General features: G+C 36.1%; 1 protein-coding gene across 1 annotated transcript in view; it reads right to left on the bottom strand.

Annotated features, from left to right (window-relative positions):
- BPTF (bromodomain PHD finger transcription factor) overlaps positions 1-15,134 on the bottom strand; it is a 151,586-nt gene that overhangs the window by 57,711 nt on the left and 78,741 nt on the right. The window contains exons 7-12 of the mRNA XM_006886274.1: positions 13,087-13,442; positions 12,488-12,619; positions 8,296-8,425; positions 7,222-7,360; positions 5,481-5,657; positions 1,776-4,065 (exon numbers count right to left, since the gene is read on the bottom strand). Of these exons, the coding sequence (XP_006886336.1) occupies positions 1,776-4,065; positions 5,481-5,657; positions 7,222-7,360; positions 8,296-8,425; positions 12,488-12,619; positions 13,087-13,442 (3,224 nt within the window). The remainder of the gene's footprint in view (positions 1-1,775; positions 4,066-5,480; positions 5,658-7,221; positions 7,361-8,295; positions 8,426-12,487; positions 12,620-13,086; positions 13,443-15,134) is intronic.

Genomic DNA, 15,134 nt, shown 5'->3' with positions numbered 1-15,134 from the left:
TCAGAATCGGAAGGAGCAGAAAGGCCAGACTGCACGCCTGCCAGGTCACTGTACTACTCAAAAGTTTCTGTACATAGTAACTTTTCCAGTGGGAAAGAAGTTACCTGCAGGACAGTCAAGGATACATTTTGGGACCGCTCTCAATGAAGAAAGCAGAAAAGTGCAGAGTAATCCTACAAATCCATGAATTGTAATGAAGATTTCCTTGATTCCCTGCAGGATTCTGCAAATCCTTCATTGCAGGCCCTGCAGAGAAATTGTACTTTTCAGCTGTCTCTATTGAATGTGTAATGGAGTGATGATATTTTAAAGTCAAATCAAAAGATGAGTTACAAAAACCTTGGTTCAACAAACTCTGACTGGTTGGTACTAATAAATGCATTCTTTCGTAAAAGTATGCCCATTCTTTTCTGGTTGTAATAGAAAGGAAACAAAAGTATGGTGTTCATTTAAAGAAAGGAGAAACATATTAAAAGACCCACAGGAATGAAGCCTACAAAGAAAAAGAGTTACTGCTTAGTAACTTGAAGTAACAGTCTTTGTTTTAAATTTTTTTAATTTTATTTTTTTATGTGTGTACTGTCAAATCAGATCTGACTGCTACAGGAGGAAATTGTCCCTCCTTCTTCAGCAGAGCATCCAGTAAATTCAAACCGCACACCCCGGGGATGGCAGTGCAGCTTCTTGCCACTAGGCCACCAGAGCTCACCTGAAGTAACATTCTAAAGGTAAGCTAAGAATAACTAAGACTGGTCCAGATTTCTGAGCAGACCTCAAAGAATCTAGTATTTCTAATGTTTATGTCCCATCCTTTTCAATTATGAAGATACAAAGATAATAGTAATATGAAAAAGAAAAGTATAGACATTTATGTGCAATTACACAGCAGATAAACCACTATTCTGGACTGAAGGACTCCAGGCACTGTTGGTTGGACTTTGTCTCTCCATGGTCAAAGGCTAGTTAAGCTCTAACTTCCAAACACTTTTTGGAAGCTCCTTGCTCTATTGCGAATGTGCGATTTTATAACAAACAATACTAGCTTGTGATTCATTCTCAAAATAGAAAAATACCCAAAGTGCTTTAAATTAATTCTGGGTCACAAAACATTCACAGAAAATACTAAGGATCCCTTTTCTCTTTTTCCTTCCCTCTTCTCTCTTTCTTGTTGTGTGCTGTCGAATCTGATCTGACTGGCACAGGAGGAGACTGCCCCTCCTTCTCCAGTGGAGCATCTGGTGGATATGAACCATGTGACTTCAGGATTGCAGTATAAGGACTCCCTTTTCTGAGGTGAATAATGGAAAACTCTAAAGACATTATTATCACGCAAATAAATTGTATTAGACAGATGTCCACATTATAGTGCTCTTTTATAATTTATGGACATTGTCTTATATTTTTATGAATTCTCTAATAGAAATAAAATACATTCCTGAAAGCTGGTGATAATCTTGTTCCTTGAGCAAGCTCATCACAGTAACCTGGAAACATTTGACCACAAAAGCAACCTTATTTGACAAGTTTCTTTTTTGAAAAGTAAAAATTTTAATTTGAAAGGATTCCTTAGGTTCAGAATCTTTATACATTTTCCCTAAGTAAACTTTAGTACCTCCCAGCTGGTGAGGCTTAAAGTTTTATTTCCATTACTAACGTGGGCCATTAAACATATGATTCATACCTCTATTACCTTGTGTTTCTTTAAAATTAGATACTCATATTAGACAATTTTATTAAAACTTTCTCCCTTTCCCAAGACATTTTAAAGTACATACCTCCAAGTGATACCAAAGGTTGGTCTGGGAGAAGGGTACGGCCATATATCCAAAGCAGGTTTTGCATTGTAATTAAAGTATGGGACTTCTCGGATGCCTCCTTTTCTGGCCAACTTTTTTAAGTCATCATTAGGCAAAACAAATATGCTCTTCTTGCTGCTCTTAGTAACAAACTTTCTATATGACGGCAGAGCTGTACCTGAGCGAGTCTTCTTGGGTCTTGAAAACTTCATCAGTTTCACCTTGTCCCTTGTGGAATACTCTTTGCTCACAGTCATAGATGTTACCAAGGTGCCTCCTGCAGTGGTGAGCGAGTCTGTCACTGTTGTGGTGACCACCGTTTTGCTCTGCTCCTTTATGGAGATAACGTCCACACTGCTGCCCGTGGAGGGCGTGGAAAGCTTTGTCACTGTGGTGGTGGTGGTGGTGACAGTGGACCTAGCACAATTTTCGGTGGAAGAGACCACAGTTTGCTTATCGCCTTTGGCAACTTTAATCACAGTTTTGGATGCTGTGGCCACTGTGGATGTCATGGTGGTGACTTCTGTGATGACTGTTTTTCTTTTGGCTTCTCCATTGACATTTTCATCTTTGTTACCAGGCAGGCAATTTTCTTCGATACAATCACTGCTGAGGTTCGAATCCTCTCCAGAAGTAATAGGTGACGGAGTAACTTTCTTCACTACTGAGGTCTCAACTTCCATGCCATCTACCTGATGAATGGATCTTCTTCGGGACTGAAAGGGTGGAGGCGTGCTAGTCTGTGCACCCTCAGAGTCCTGGGTTGACAGCATAGTCTCAAGGCCATCCTGGCAGTCACGTTCAGGATCTGAAGAACCAAGGAATCTTGTTCCCAAGTTTTTCTTTTCATTGGAATCTTCCATGATGACATCACCATTCATCAGTGGCTTTGCAGGAGAGTCCTTAACAGTTAATGACTTAGCATCCTTTTCAGGAACAATTTTACTGATATTATTAACCTTTGGTTCAACATTGGCACACTCAGAGATTTCTTTCAAATAAGCTTTAGGTTTAGTATCTTTTCCATTTATTTGAAATGCACTTCCTTTTTGCCCTTTCTTTTCAGACTCTCGGTTTTCATTATTTTTCTTGTCAGTGATATTTTTAAGATTTATTTGGTCCACACATTTACTAACTTGTCTCCCCTCTAACTTTGGTTCTTGATTTAATTTCTTGCCGTTTGCTTCAGACACCTTGGCATGACGTCTGTCGTCACGGTTTCCAGGGGATTTACTGGAAACAAACTCACGTTTCAATGGTTCCAAGTTGTTAAGACCTTGTTCATTGGTTACGGACTGTTCGGAAAGACTTTCATTGCTATTCTGAATAATCATATCTTCTTCACTGCTGTCCTGCACAGACATAGTGTCAGAACTATTTTCCAAAGCACTATTATATTCAGAGTCACATCCTAATTTTCCTTCAAAGTCCAGGGCTTTTGACAGAGATTGGGCATCTCTGTCACTAGTACTTCTAGGTATTGATGGAAGTAGAGAGCTCTCTGAAGGAGAAACAATGGTGTCTTCATCTTCCTGCAGGACTGGTTTTCTGTTCTTATAGATCAAAGCACCAATTTCATTTGCACTGGATACTTTGGTGTCATCCATGAGAAAGCTACTTCCTTTTGTTCGAACAGTCCTGGGTTCTTGGCCTTTACTGGTGAGTTCAGAGAGACTGTCATCCATGTCACCACGCACAGAACTCTGTTTGTAAAAGTCTGTCTCTGGGCTCTGAATGGAGACATCATCTATCATTTGATCCTTTGGAAGAAGTTTTTTTGTGGTATGGTTAGAGTTGCTGATTCCAAGAAGAGAGGAATCACTTTGTGAGCACCCTTGATTCAAATCTTCAGATTTCTCATCAATTATATTACGACTCTGTTCTTGTCTAAGCAAGTCACACCCTTCTTTAACTTTTGTTATCACTGGTGATTCAGATGAGCTTTTCAAAGAACCTGAAGATGTCTTTCCTGTACTTTTAATCCCACCCTCCAACTTAATTTTTTCTAGGCGCTGTTTCTCTTCCAGTGTAAACTGTTTAATTCTTCTTTCAAGGAGTCCATCTAATTTGGATGATTTTATTTTCTTTTTATAACTAGTCCTTAGATGAAAACCCTCACTGACATTGACAACATCAACTTGAGAAATTTCTTGGCAAGTCATGTGGGACTCTTCTCTGACATCATCATCATCACCATCATCATCGTCAATTTCCATTGGTTCTTCCTTGAAGGATTTGTCATTATCAGAATCGAAAACTTCCTTTACATCTGTGAGATAAAGACATTTACATGACATTTAGTCTGAAATGTAGAATTCAAAACAACATCTGATTCCTTATTTTCACTCAAGAGGTTAAATATATGTATGTGTGTGTGTGTGTGTGTGTGTGTGTGTATGTATGTATGTATATATATATATATATATATATATACCTTCCCCTCCCCACCTGGAAATTTCCTAGTATATCATTAAAACAGGTCAATGGACAGGCTAACACAGTAAAACTGCACAGATATTACAAATACGGAAATATTCTGATTCTTAGAAACGAAACTTGGAAGAGCACAATGAAAATTCTCAGTATAAGAAAGGTGACTGCATGGATCAGAATCTTGGTGTAAGAATTTAGTCTTTAATTACTACAAATTATCTAGCTTATAGAGGAAAACATTTTTACAATATACACTGTAAGACACAATGTGTAACACTCTTACACATATATCCAAGATAAATGAAAACGTATGTCCATACCATCTGTGCTTGATTGTTCATACCAGCATTATTCACAACAATCAAAATGTTGTAACAATCCAAATGCTCAGGAACTGATGAATCAAAATATTATACCCATATAAAAATAAAAAATATAGTGTACCTATGAGATGGAATTTTTTTTATTATTATGTTGTGTGTGTGTGTACTGTCAAATTGGAACTGACTGGTATAGGAGGAGATTGCCTCTCTTCAAACCGCATACCTCTTGGGATTGCAGTGCAGCTTCTTGCCACTAGGCCACCAGAGCTCCCTGGAATTACTTAGGGTGTTTTTTTAAAAAAAAAAAAAAGAAAAAGAAATGGAGTACTGGCTCACCCTATAATATAGATGAACCCTAAAAACATTTTAGGTGAAAAATATCAGACACAAAGTAACATAGCATAAATTATTCCATTGCTATGGGATGCCCAGGATACTCTCATCTACAGAAATATACAGCAAATCGCTGGTTTTCAGATTTGAGGACTATGGGCTTAGGATGTGAGTTATAAAAGGTGTAAGATTTATTTTGAGTAAAGAAAATGTGCTAAAATTGACTGTGATGATTGAGGAACTCTTCAAACAATAAAGGTCATTGACATTTCAAATGGGTTAATTATGTAGTATGGGATTTTTTTAAAAAATTGAATTATTTTTTACGTGTATCATCAAATCAGATCTGACTGGTACAGGAGGAGATTGCCCCCTCCTTCTCCAGCAGAGCATCTGGTGGATTTGAACCACGTACCTCTGGGATTGCAGTGCAGCGTCTTGGCAACCAGAGCTCTCTCGTAGTATGGGATTTGTATCTTAACAAAGTTCTCATTTGAGGGGGGAAAAGAGGCAATGTAGCAGCTTCCTACAGTGGGTACTAGATCTAATGTACTCTTATTACCCCCTCGCTACCTCCCCATTTGATTCTTTTTACCTTGGTCCTTCTCGGTAATCTTTGAAATGTCCATTTCAGTATGATCTAATCCTCTTGCAGCTTCTGAATCTTTTACCTCGTCTTTTTCAGAATCCAGCTCTACTTTTACCTTTTTGGGACTTCGTGGGCTCTTTCTTTTATCTAAGTCATCCATATCTTCATCCTTAATATTTTTGGCTAAAAAAACCCCATATATTTAATAATTGTAAGGGTTTCAAATACGAGCAATTTACTTTTCAAATACAAGCAATATACTTTACTATATCTAAGTAAGTAGAATTAAGATTTTCCCACAATCTACACTATATATTTTTTATTCAAAACAAACAAACAAAAAAGGTTGAATGACTGACCTAAAAACTTGGCCTATCTGAAAATGGAGTGAAAATCAGATGATTGAGTTAATTTTCTAATCATGAACATAGTGAATGTGATAAAGCTTCCAGAAACACTCTCCATTTTGGTTTGAAATATATATGTTTTTTTGGGAAATAACAAGATTTATGAGATATCTTTTAAAATACTAAGTATTTTCAAAAACTAAGGTTTAAAAAATTCAAACATGTTTTCACAGAGTTTGATAACTACTGAAGTTGAGTGACGGCTCCATGTGATTTCATTATTTCAAGTCTCAATTTTTGTGACATTTCAAATTTTTCATAATGAGAAAAATAATGGAAAGCAACCCAAACAAATCACTAAGACAGAATTATGTCAATATGAATCTTCTTCAACTTTAGAGACATTTTCCTCCGTTTCATTTTCTTCTATTTTTGACCTTAAGTATCTTAAGAACTTAACAAGATGTACTCATGTGTTATTTTTTAAACGAGTGATCACTTTCAGAAGGAACTGGCTGAGAGAAAGGAAGAAAATGCCATGGGGGTGGGGCTGGGGAACTGTACCTAGTATGTGTGAAAAGGGCTGAAAAGCATCTTAAAAAGGAGAAATGGGGCTGTGCTTGGTTTCAACATGAAATAAAAGGGGAAAATAACCAGACCATCCCTAAATGGATTACTGATTTTATTCAAGGATTGTTTAATTATTTTAGATCAGTTGGACAATATTTTTTCAGCATTTCACGTAGCTAACAAAGAGCTGCAGCAGGTAGTGATTGGAAAGAACACATCATGCCATAAATCAGCAAATTAACCCTGGACCACTAACAGAATTATTCCTGAAAATTGGGCACTGGAAGCTGGAGACGTAGCTCTAGCTAGGGTTTCATTCTTCTTTAGGTAATGAACTCCAGTATATAAGTTCAGTTGTCCACAAAATAATCTGCTTATGTAACAATTATTGAACTACAAGATCTCTTAAAAAGGTGATCTGCTCCAGGAGTTCCATGTTTCTAATACTGTCATCATTGGCCTGTACCATCCGCTGAGTTACTACCTCATTTATGTATCACTTCCTTTCTGAGTTTGTTATGGACTGAAATACAGAAATGAGTAGATCTACAACTTTAAAGGAAGTCATGGAATAGCAAATTTAAGATTTCAGAAAAAACAGGATCAGGATAATAAAACCTTTCTGTTTATAAACATTCTAGAAGCCCCATCTTTACATAAAATCTTAAACATTAAGATCTAGTGAATAAACGTTAATTTCAAATAAAGTTTATCATTAATGAAGCATATTAGTAATTTTGATACTGCAAAACACTCTTATTCAAAATATCACAGGATTTCTAAAAATTAACACAAATAAAAAATGGCTGTGCAAGAAAAAATTGACTTACTTTCTTCTAATGATTTTCTGTAATGCACGTTAGTGTTGCCAGGTAATTTAGGAAGAAATCTATAAACATGAGTTTTACTAATCCAGCTCCAACCACCATATCCTGTTACTCTGTATTCTTCTCCTTTTTGTTTCCAAACCTGGTGAGAATAAAAACACTCCTTATTATACAAAATGTATTTAATAATACACTTATTAAATAAGAATGACACCACCTCTAAAGTTCAAGAGGTTTTATACATTTTTGCCAGACAAGACCTTTACGATTCTTAAAGCTATAAATTTTTACAGAAGCGGGTGGCTGCATCCTTCATTTGAGGAGCATCTGGTAGGTTTGAGAGTTGACTTTAGAGGTAACGGTCAAATGATAACCACGGTGCCACCAGGAATTCCTCCTAACATGACTACTAAGCACAGTAAAAGAAACAGAATTTACCATTCAATTTCATTTTACAAGAAGGTAAAGTTTTATTAAGAGGAAAAAGGAATGACTGTTAAGAAGCATGAAGATTTTGTTAAGGGTGGCAAGGATAATGTAGAAACAGAGATATAGGTGGCTGCCCAGTAGTATTAGTATATAGACTATAATTAATGTCAGTGAATCCCACATGCAAGAACATACATGTGAAAATAAGAACTCTTTTGTTAATTATGGATTTTTACCGAAATTTCAAATGAAAGGGGCAAAAAATGGAAAATTCATCAAAGAATTTAATGATCAAGGATTCTCAGATGAAATATAAAATGAACATAACTTTACAGTTTTATAAGAAACTGGTCCAATAACTTTTATACATTACTAATATAAACTTATCCTGTAAAAAATTGCAAGATTTCTCTCACCCCAACTATTTAAGATTGTCAAAATGGGAAAAAAATTTAAATATTCATACCACATAGGAAAGGTTAAAAAACTAGCTATTTCAAATTGGTCTAGTGTTTACTATTGTTATGAAACAAATTGTCTATGAATGACTGAATGAAAAATCAATGATTTGAAAACTCAAATAAAAAAATAAACTCAAACTTAAAAATTTGATTAATTAAAAAGAAACAAAAAGACTGTAAAAATTACCTGATGTTTGACTGGAAATGTATATTTTACCCATGTAGCTTGCTGCATTGTTTCTTCTTCTTCTTGTTTTTTCTCTTTTTTTTTAACTTTCTCTTTTTCTTCTCTTTCAATTGATGTCATTCTGTGTAATCTAAGAATATATAGAAAGAAATGTTACTTTAAAATTAAATAATGTAAATTATTAAAAAAAGAAAATTTAACTGTAATCCTGAAGGCTAAACAAAAAACCACTATTGATTTGATTCCAACAAAGTAACACAACAGGACAGAGAAGACTCACAATCTATCATTTTTTCTTCCATCTTCTGCCCTTTCGATTAACAGTCCAGCCCAGTGCTACCTAAGTTTCTGATTTCTGCAACCTTGACTACCTCAAATGATCTACAAAGATGTGTAATTTCATAAAAAAGGGGAGGGGGGAAGAAAATCATATAAAAAGACAAAACCAAAAATTCATCCTTTCCATCCGTATGCCTCTCCATAAAAAATACTTGCTCATGACTTACACCTACAAATTACTGTAAGCCTCTATCAACATTTATATAACTCTTTAAATAGTCTACTAGGTATTTACACAAGAGTTGTTACTCAGATTTAAAGAACTACACTTGGAGATCTTCCTATATCAGAATATACAGATTTTTTTGAAAACTTAAATATCTCTGAATGACATAATATGAAAGATCTTTTTAAAAGGATGCCTAATTTTTCTTATTTTAATATTTTTCAAAATGACTGATAAATTAAAAAAAGGATTTTCTCTCTAGTCCAGGATTTAAAAGCTTTTACAGAGTCCATGACAGTATGTAAACTTTTTACATCCATAAAACCTACAAAGACAGGAGTGTTGTCTAAGAGTCCTAGTGGTGGAAAAGCTCCTTTTAAGAACAGGGGATGCCAATTTCACACGTGAAATTATATGGAAAGACTTGGATATGCAGAGGGGTGCTAAAAAGATGGGAGAGAAATCTTAAGTTCTTTCCATTTCTACTCAATGACACCAGCTTCCAACACACACTCTCCTATGGATTCTCCCCCCACCCCCTTTCCTTAGGTCTGTTTTTAAGGTTTCGGAATCCAGTTTCTCCCAGGCTCAGAATGCACACCAATGAATTGCCTAGTACAACAAACTCCATTATTTTCTACAAACCACACCACATGCACCTGAACGCTCTGTAGCTCACAGTTACCCTACAGGACAGAGTAGAAACACGTTATACCTTTTCTAAGGATGCTCTTTCTGGAAGCAAACTGCCTCTTATAGATTCTAGCAAACTGACCGGAGGAGGAATAGGAGTGTGGATTCTCACTAGGAACTAAAACCCCACAGCACTCTTGGACCTGGGGCGAGGGAAAAGCCCTGACAGCCGAGCAGTGGGATGCTGCTGTCAATGGTGAGGTGATCTCCAGCTTGACCACCACATTGCTGTCAATCACACACTCACTCGTTTTCCACATCCTCACTGAAAAGGAATTATTTATCAAAGTGTTAGCCCAACGAGGGTAAGAAAAATATTGTCCCATTGGTATTTTTTTTTAAATTATGAGAGAAATAATAATTTTTAATATCTACTGGCCTTTCACATTAATTTTTCTGTAAAATGCCTGTTCAAGTCATCTGTCTTTTTTACACTGGACTATTTATCCTTTTAATTTATAAAAGATCTTTGTCAAACAAAGAAATTTTCCATTTGTTCTGAAAATATTTTTTTTCCTCATTTTGTCATCTGTCTTTTTTTTTAGTTTGATTATAATACTATTTTCCACACAGAATTTTAAAATATATGTATCCACTTTCCTCTATCGCATCTGGATTTTACATCTGTTCAAAAAAGAAAGTATTACAGTAAAAACAAATAAATTAATCCATACTCTCTTACTGAAACTTTGTGAGCTTAATTATATTTTTTAACACCTTTCACTATTTTGTGTCGGGTAAGGAATCTAAGCTATACTTTGCCTAAATATCATTTCTTTACCTAGTTAGGAGTAGTGCAACATTTTCTAAATTCACTACCCCCTTCTATCATTTACTACTTTTCTAGCACAGATTGATCTGATGAGTCTAATTTCAAACATGTTCTAAAACCAGGTCCGTGTTTTAGAACGTCTGAGTTGTTCATGCACACTGATTTTTCTAAATGAGTATTAATATTATTTTGGCTAAATCTCACCCACTTCAAGGGAGAAAATTCTATTCACAGTGTAAATGAATCAAATTATTAGGAGATCAACTAAGAGAAATAACATCTTTTGAAAATAATATGTATTATTAATTTCTCTTTTATATGTTGTCAGTACTAAAGCAAAGCTCCTAGGGAAATATAAACATCATAGAGTCCGGCTGTAGCATTCTGGAGAACTTACAATAGACAAGAGTCTAGTGAAACCCTAACAAGTCCTGCAAGATACTGGGCTCCCCACAATCAGGGATGTGACAGTGAGTCCTGATACATGAGATTTGCATCTATGCCTTTTTATCTTTGATACTCTAAATATTATCTAGTTATATATACACAACACACACACACACACACACGTGTGTGTGTGTGTTATGCATACACATACTTATGTATTTGTGTACACATAATTAAAATAAAGGGGGACACAGTTATGGATACTTTGTAGACATAATCAAACACTGTGTAGAATGGATTTACTGGTTTGAAAGTTTAGGACCCATCTCGTGGGATAACTTAGGCAACTGGCATAATTCAGTCCATAAAACTTTTGTTCTACAGGCTAGTTTGATAAAACGGTATCTGAGGTCTTCAAGGCTCATGAGCAGCCATCTAAGGGGCTGGTCTCTGTTTGTCTGGAGCAAAAAAGAAAGAAGGAAAACAAAGACTCCAAAAAGACACTAGTCTCCAGATCTAATAACCCCTCAGACCATGGCTTCATCTAGCCTGAGCCAGAGAACTACTCACTGTTCTGTCAGGAACACAGTGAAACTCAAAACCCAAACTCCCTGTCAGCGAGTCTGTTCTGACTCATGGTCGTCCTTCACTGGCCTTCCAAGGCTGTAAATCTTAATGGGAAGAGACTGCCCAACTATCTTGCACAGAATATTTTATGCCACCAGAGTGCCCAGAGAAAAATTTAGAACAAGATGCAATACTTTTTTAAAGGTCAGACTTAACAGGGCTGGGCAGAGACTGGAGCAATTCCCAAGATTGTCATTCTGAGCTAAATCTCTGGGTTAAAACTATACCTGAGGTCACTTCATAATACACAATATACAATACACAATACACTAGCTCATAAAAAAGGAGTATTAGCAAAAACCAGATTAGCTCATGAAAGAAAATATCACCAGTGAGGACTGTGTTCCTTTACAAAATCATCTATTTGAGATGAAATGGTCAACACTCACCCTAAAACAAAGAGGAAAAGGTGAAATGGGGCAAGAAAGTCAGACTAAGGGAAATGCAATAGCCAGGAAGGAAACTAGAACAGGGACACACTGTGAAAAATCTAAGCAATCACTGAGAAATATACTTAGAAATTGTTAAATGAGAACCAAATTTATTTAAGCTCTGATTCAAAGCAAAGTCAAGCAATATTTGAAAATAGTAAAATTATTTTAGAAAGTCTTAAATACTTGGTATAACACAAAAGTAAAAAAGCTTTATACCTCTGAATAATTACCATCGTTTTATTGACTTTTTAATATTTTTTTCCCTTTTCACATCTTTATTCTTTAGAAACTTTTTAAAGACTAAAAAAGAAATCCATTAGGGCTAAGAATTAGATTTAAGTCACAAAATTTCTTTCTTTCTTAACCCCCTGCTAAAATAACACAGCTCTGCTCTACTTAGTAGCTGCATGAAGCTCAGGGCCACTGGAACACTCAGCGAGAGAAGAGAACAGATTCTCAACCTTGAAAAAAGCTATAAAACAGAGGCCTGCAACGTTTGAAAAGAGATACCCAAAAAATGCTTTTTACTTTAGAAAATGGGGTTGTTGTTGTTGTTGTTGTTTTTTAAAAAAATCTTCATAAAACCGATCTTATTTGATCTTTGGTAGAACACTGTGTTATAAATAAATGCTATTATTCATCAATGTTTATATCTTGTAAAGAAGGAAAAGGATAAGAAAGCCAATGCTCACATACATTCATTTTCATTGATAATTAACTGGTATTTCCCAAAGAAATCCATATTCATCATTCCCAAGCTGAGAACCCACTTACCTAGTATGTCCTAAAGATTCTCGCCATATCGGCAGCATCACAACCGGCTTAACTGCACACTCCAAAATAGCCAAAGCCAGGGCAAATTCTCTGGGTTTGCTGCACATCTGAACTGCCTTGATCCAATTTGCCCTGTATTTCAGAATAAAAGAAAAAAAAATTATTTCACTTAGTTGACCTGAAACGTGTAAGGGTTCTTATTTACGATGATCTCATCTCATAATCCACATACTTCTAGGTTAAGAAGGTATAAATATACTACATTGTATCAACATAGATTCTGGCTCAAAGAAACGCAGACTGTAAAGGTAGGAAGGAGTTCCAGAGGTCATTCAGTCCTCCACAATTTTTTAAACCTACCACAATGTTCTGGAACCCTATCTAGCCTCCACTTGATTCCAGAGACAAAGATAACTTTCCAGAAATGTACCAAATGCTGGTGCTGGCTCAGTACATAGAAGCCTCACTGTTGTATTAACCAAAGTGAGTGACTTCATTCAATCAGTTCACCGGCAGTTACGTTAGTAAAGTGCACTCCTCTACTTTGAATAAAACCTCAGCATGGTTAGTTGTAGTACATGCACCTCAGTTTCCTTTACCTGTGTGAAGCCCAATTAGGGTGAAGAAAGGAAGAAGGGATGTTGTTTTCTAGTTGGGTGATAGTCAGTCTCAGAGTGGATATGGTAAGAACTTTGGACCCATGAACAGAACCATTCCATTTGAACTCTCCTGCCGGAGTCAGGCAGAATTTATGTGCAAGGTGCCTCCTTTTATCATGATCTTCTCTGTGTTGGTGCTTATTTAAAGCGAACGAGTTGGTGGAGTACTGATTGTGATAGACGCGATACTTCCCTTCTTGACCCAATTTAAAATAGTTGTTGATATTTCCTTTCATGACCACATCTTTCTTGGTGCTCAATCGTGAGATTTCACCTTGAGAGTTAACAACCAGAACCTGTCAAAGAAAAAAGAATGATTTCTTTGTTGCTATCAAAAATCTGATATCTTTTAATAATTTTCACACAACCATTTCAAATAATAACTACACAATAACATCTTATAAATGGAACTTTTTAAAAAAATTTTTTTTATTTTTTTGTGTGTACCATCAAATCAGGTATGACTGATACAAGAGGAGATTGTCCCTCCTTCTCCAGCAGAGCATCTGGGATTGCAGTGCAGCTTCTTGCCATATCAGTGGAACTTTTAAAAGATAAAAACTCAAGTTTAAAAGCTAATTGTTTATAATTAAGGCTACAGAAAAGAAAGAAAACATTTATTAGTGTTATCTGTATGTCAAGGAGCACTGGCTGTGTTGTTGTTGATTGCCTTTGAGTTGAGCACAACTCATAACAATCCTATGAACAAAAGGCCTGATGCCTTTCTGTAACTGTGGACATTTATCCAAGTTCATAGTTTCCGGAGGCATTGTAGGTTAACAGTTAGCCAAGGTCAGTGGTTCAAACTCACTTGCTGATCCACAGGAGAAAGGGGGAGAATTTGCTTCTGTAAATATTTACAGCCTCAGAAATGCTACAGGGTATTTCTACTACCCAACCACATAGGGTGGGATGGAGTTGAGATCTACTTAATAGCAGTGTATAGTAGACATTAGTCCCTATTAAGTATATTCATGTATCTTGAATATACGCATGAAATGACATATAACTGTATCATTTCTTCAGTTTAGACATGTATTTTAAGGGAAAGGTAGAGGACTACATGTACTAGCATCTCTAAAAATACATTCCTAAAAATACTCTTTGTTCTGCATTTAGCAATTCTAACATAAGAGCCTATAGATACCTTTAAACTGGGTTTTCAAACATTTTATTCCAGCCCTTTTGTGGACTGTAAAAGCAACAGTGTGTTGTCTTAATAAGCTTTCTGAAAAATGAGATCTCATACAGTAGACTAGACTTGCAAGAAAACCGATTGCTGTCCATACTTCAAGGCCACATACCATTTCAGAAGACTTTTGAACACATGTTGCTTTGAAAAACATTATTTCCCATTAAGCTTTCCAACCAAAGAGACACTGGAAAGCCATTTTCCTGGCATTAAAATATTATTTTTTTAAAAGAGATGATTCTATATTATTTCATGTCTATCCTGTGACATACAGCTATAGTTATAGCTCTGTCACCATGGCTAGCTGGGGAGCAGAGATACTGAGCTGTCACATCAAATCTATTATTGTCCATAAGCAGAACTGAGGTGAAACGCTGTTGATGCACTGGAGGCTCTATCTTTTAGCTACAAGTTAAATACTATGACAATAGCTAGAACCAAACATTAAATCATGTACAGTTTAAACCAATATATGAAAAAGAAGCTTCTATTTCTTTTATAGGATTATATATATTTTTTCATTTATTGAGAGAGAGTGTGTGTGTGAGAGAGAGAGAGAGAAAGACCACAAGAGCGCACGAGAGAGCGCCCTCACCCAAGCGTGAGCGCCCTGGTGGCCTAGTTAAGAAGCTGCGCTGCAATCCTGAATGCATGTGGTTTGGAATCCATCAGCTGCTCCACAGGAGAAGGATGGGCAGTCTCCTTCCGTGCAATTCAGTGCCTCTGAAAACCCACTGGAGGGTCAGGTATGGATTGGTTTCAACTTGGGGGCACATGACAAACAACAACTATATAT

This window comes from Elephantulus edwardii, unplaced genomic scaffold (assembly GCF_000299155.1).
Source record: "Elephantulus edwardii isolate Elephantulus edwardi_28Jun2011 unplaced genomic scaffold, EleEdw1.0 scaffold00048, whole genome shotgun sequence".
NCBI lineage: Eukaryota > Metazoa > Chordata > Mammalia > Macroscelidea > Macroscelididae > Elephantulus > Elephantulus edwardii.
The sequence above is the reverse complement of the archived record's forward strand: the minus strand, read 5'-3'. Positions and strand labels throughout refer to the sequence as shown.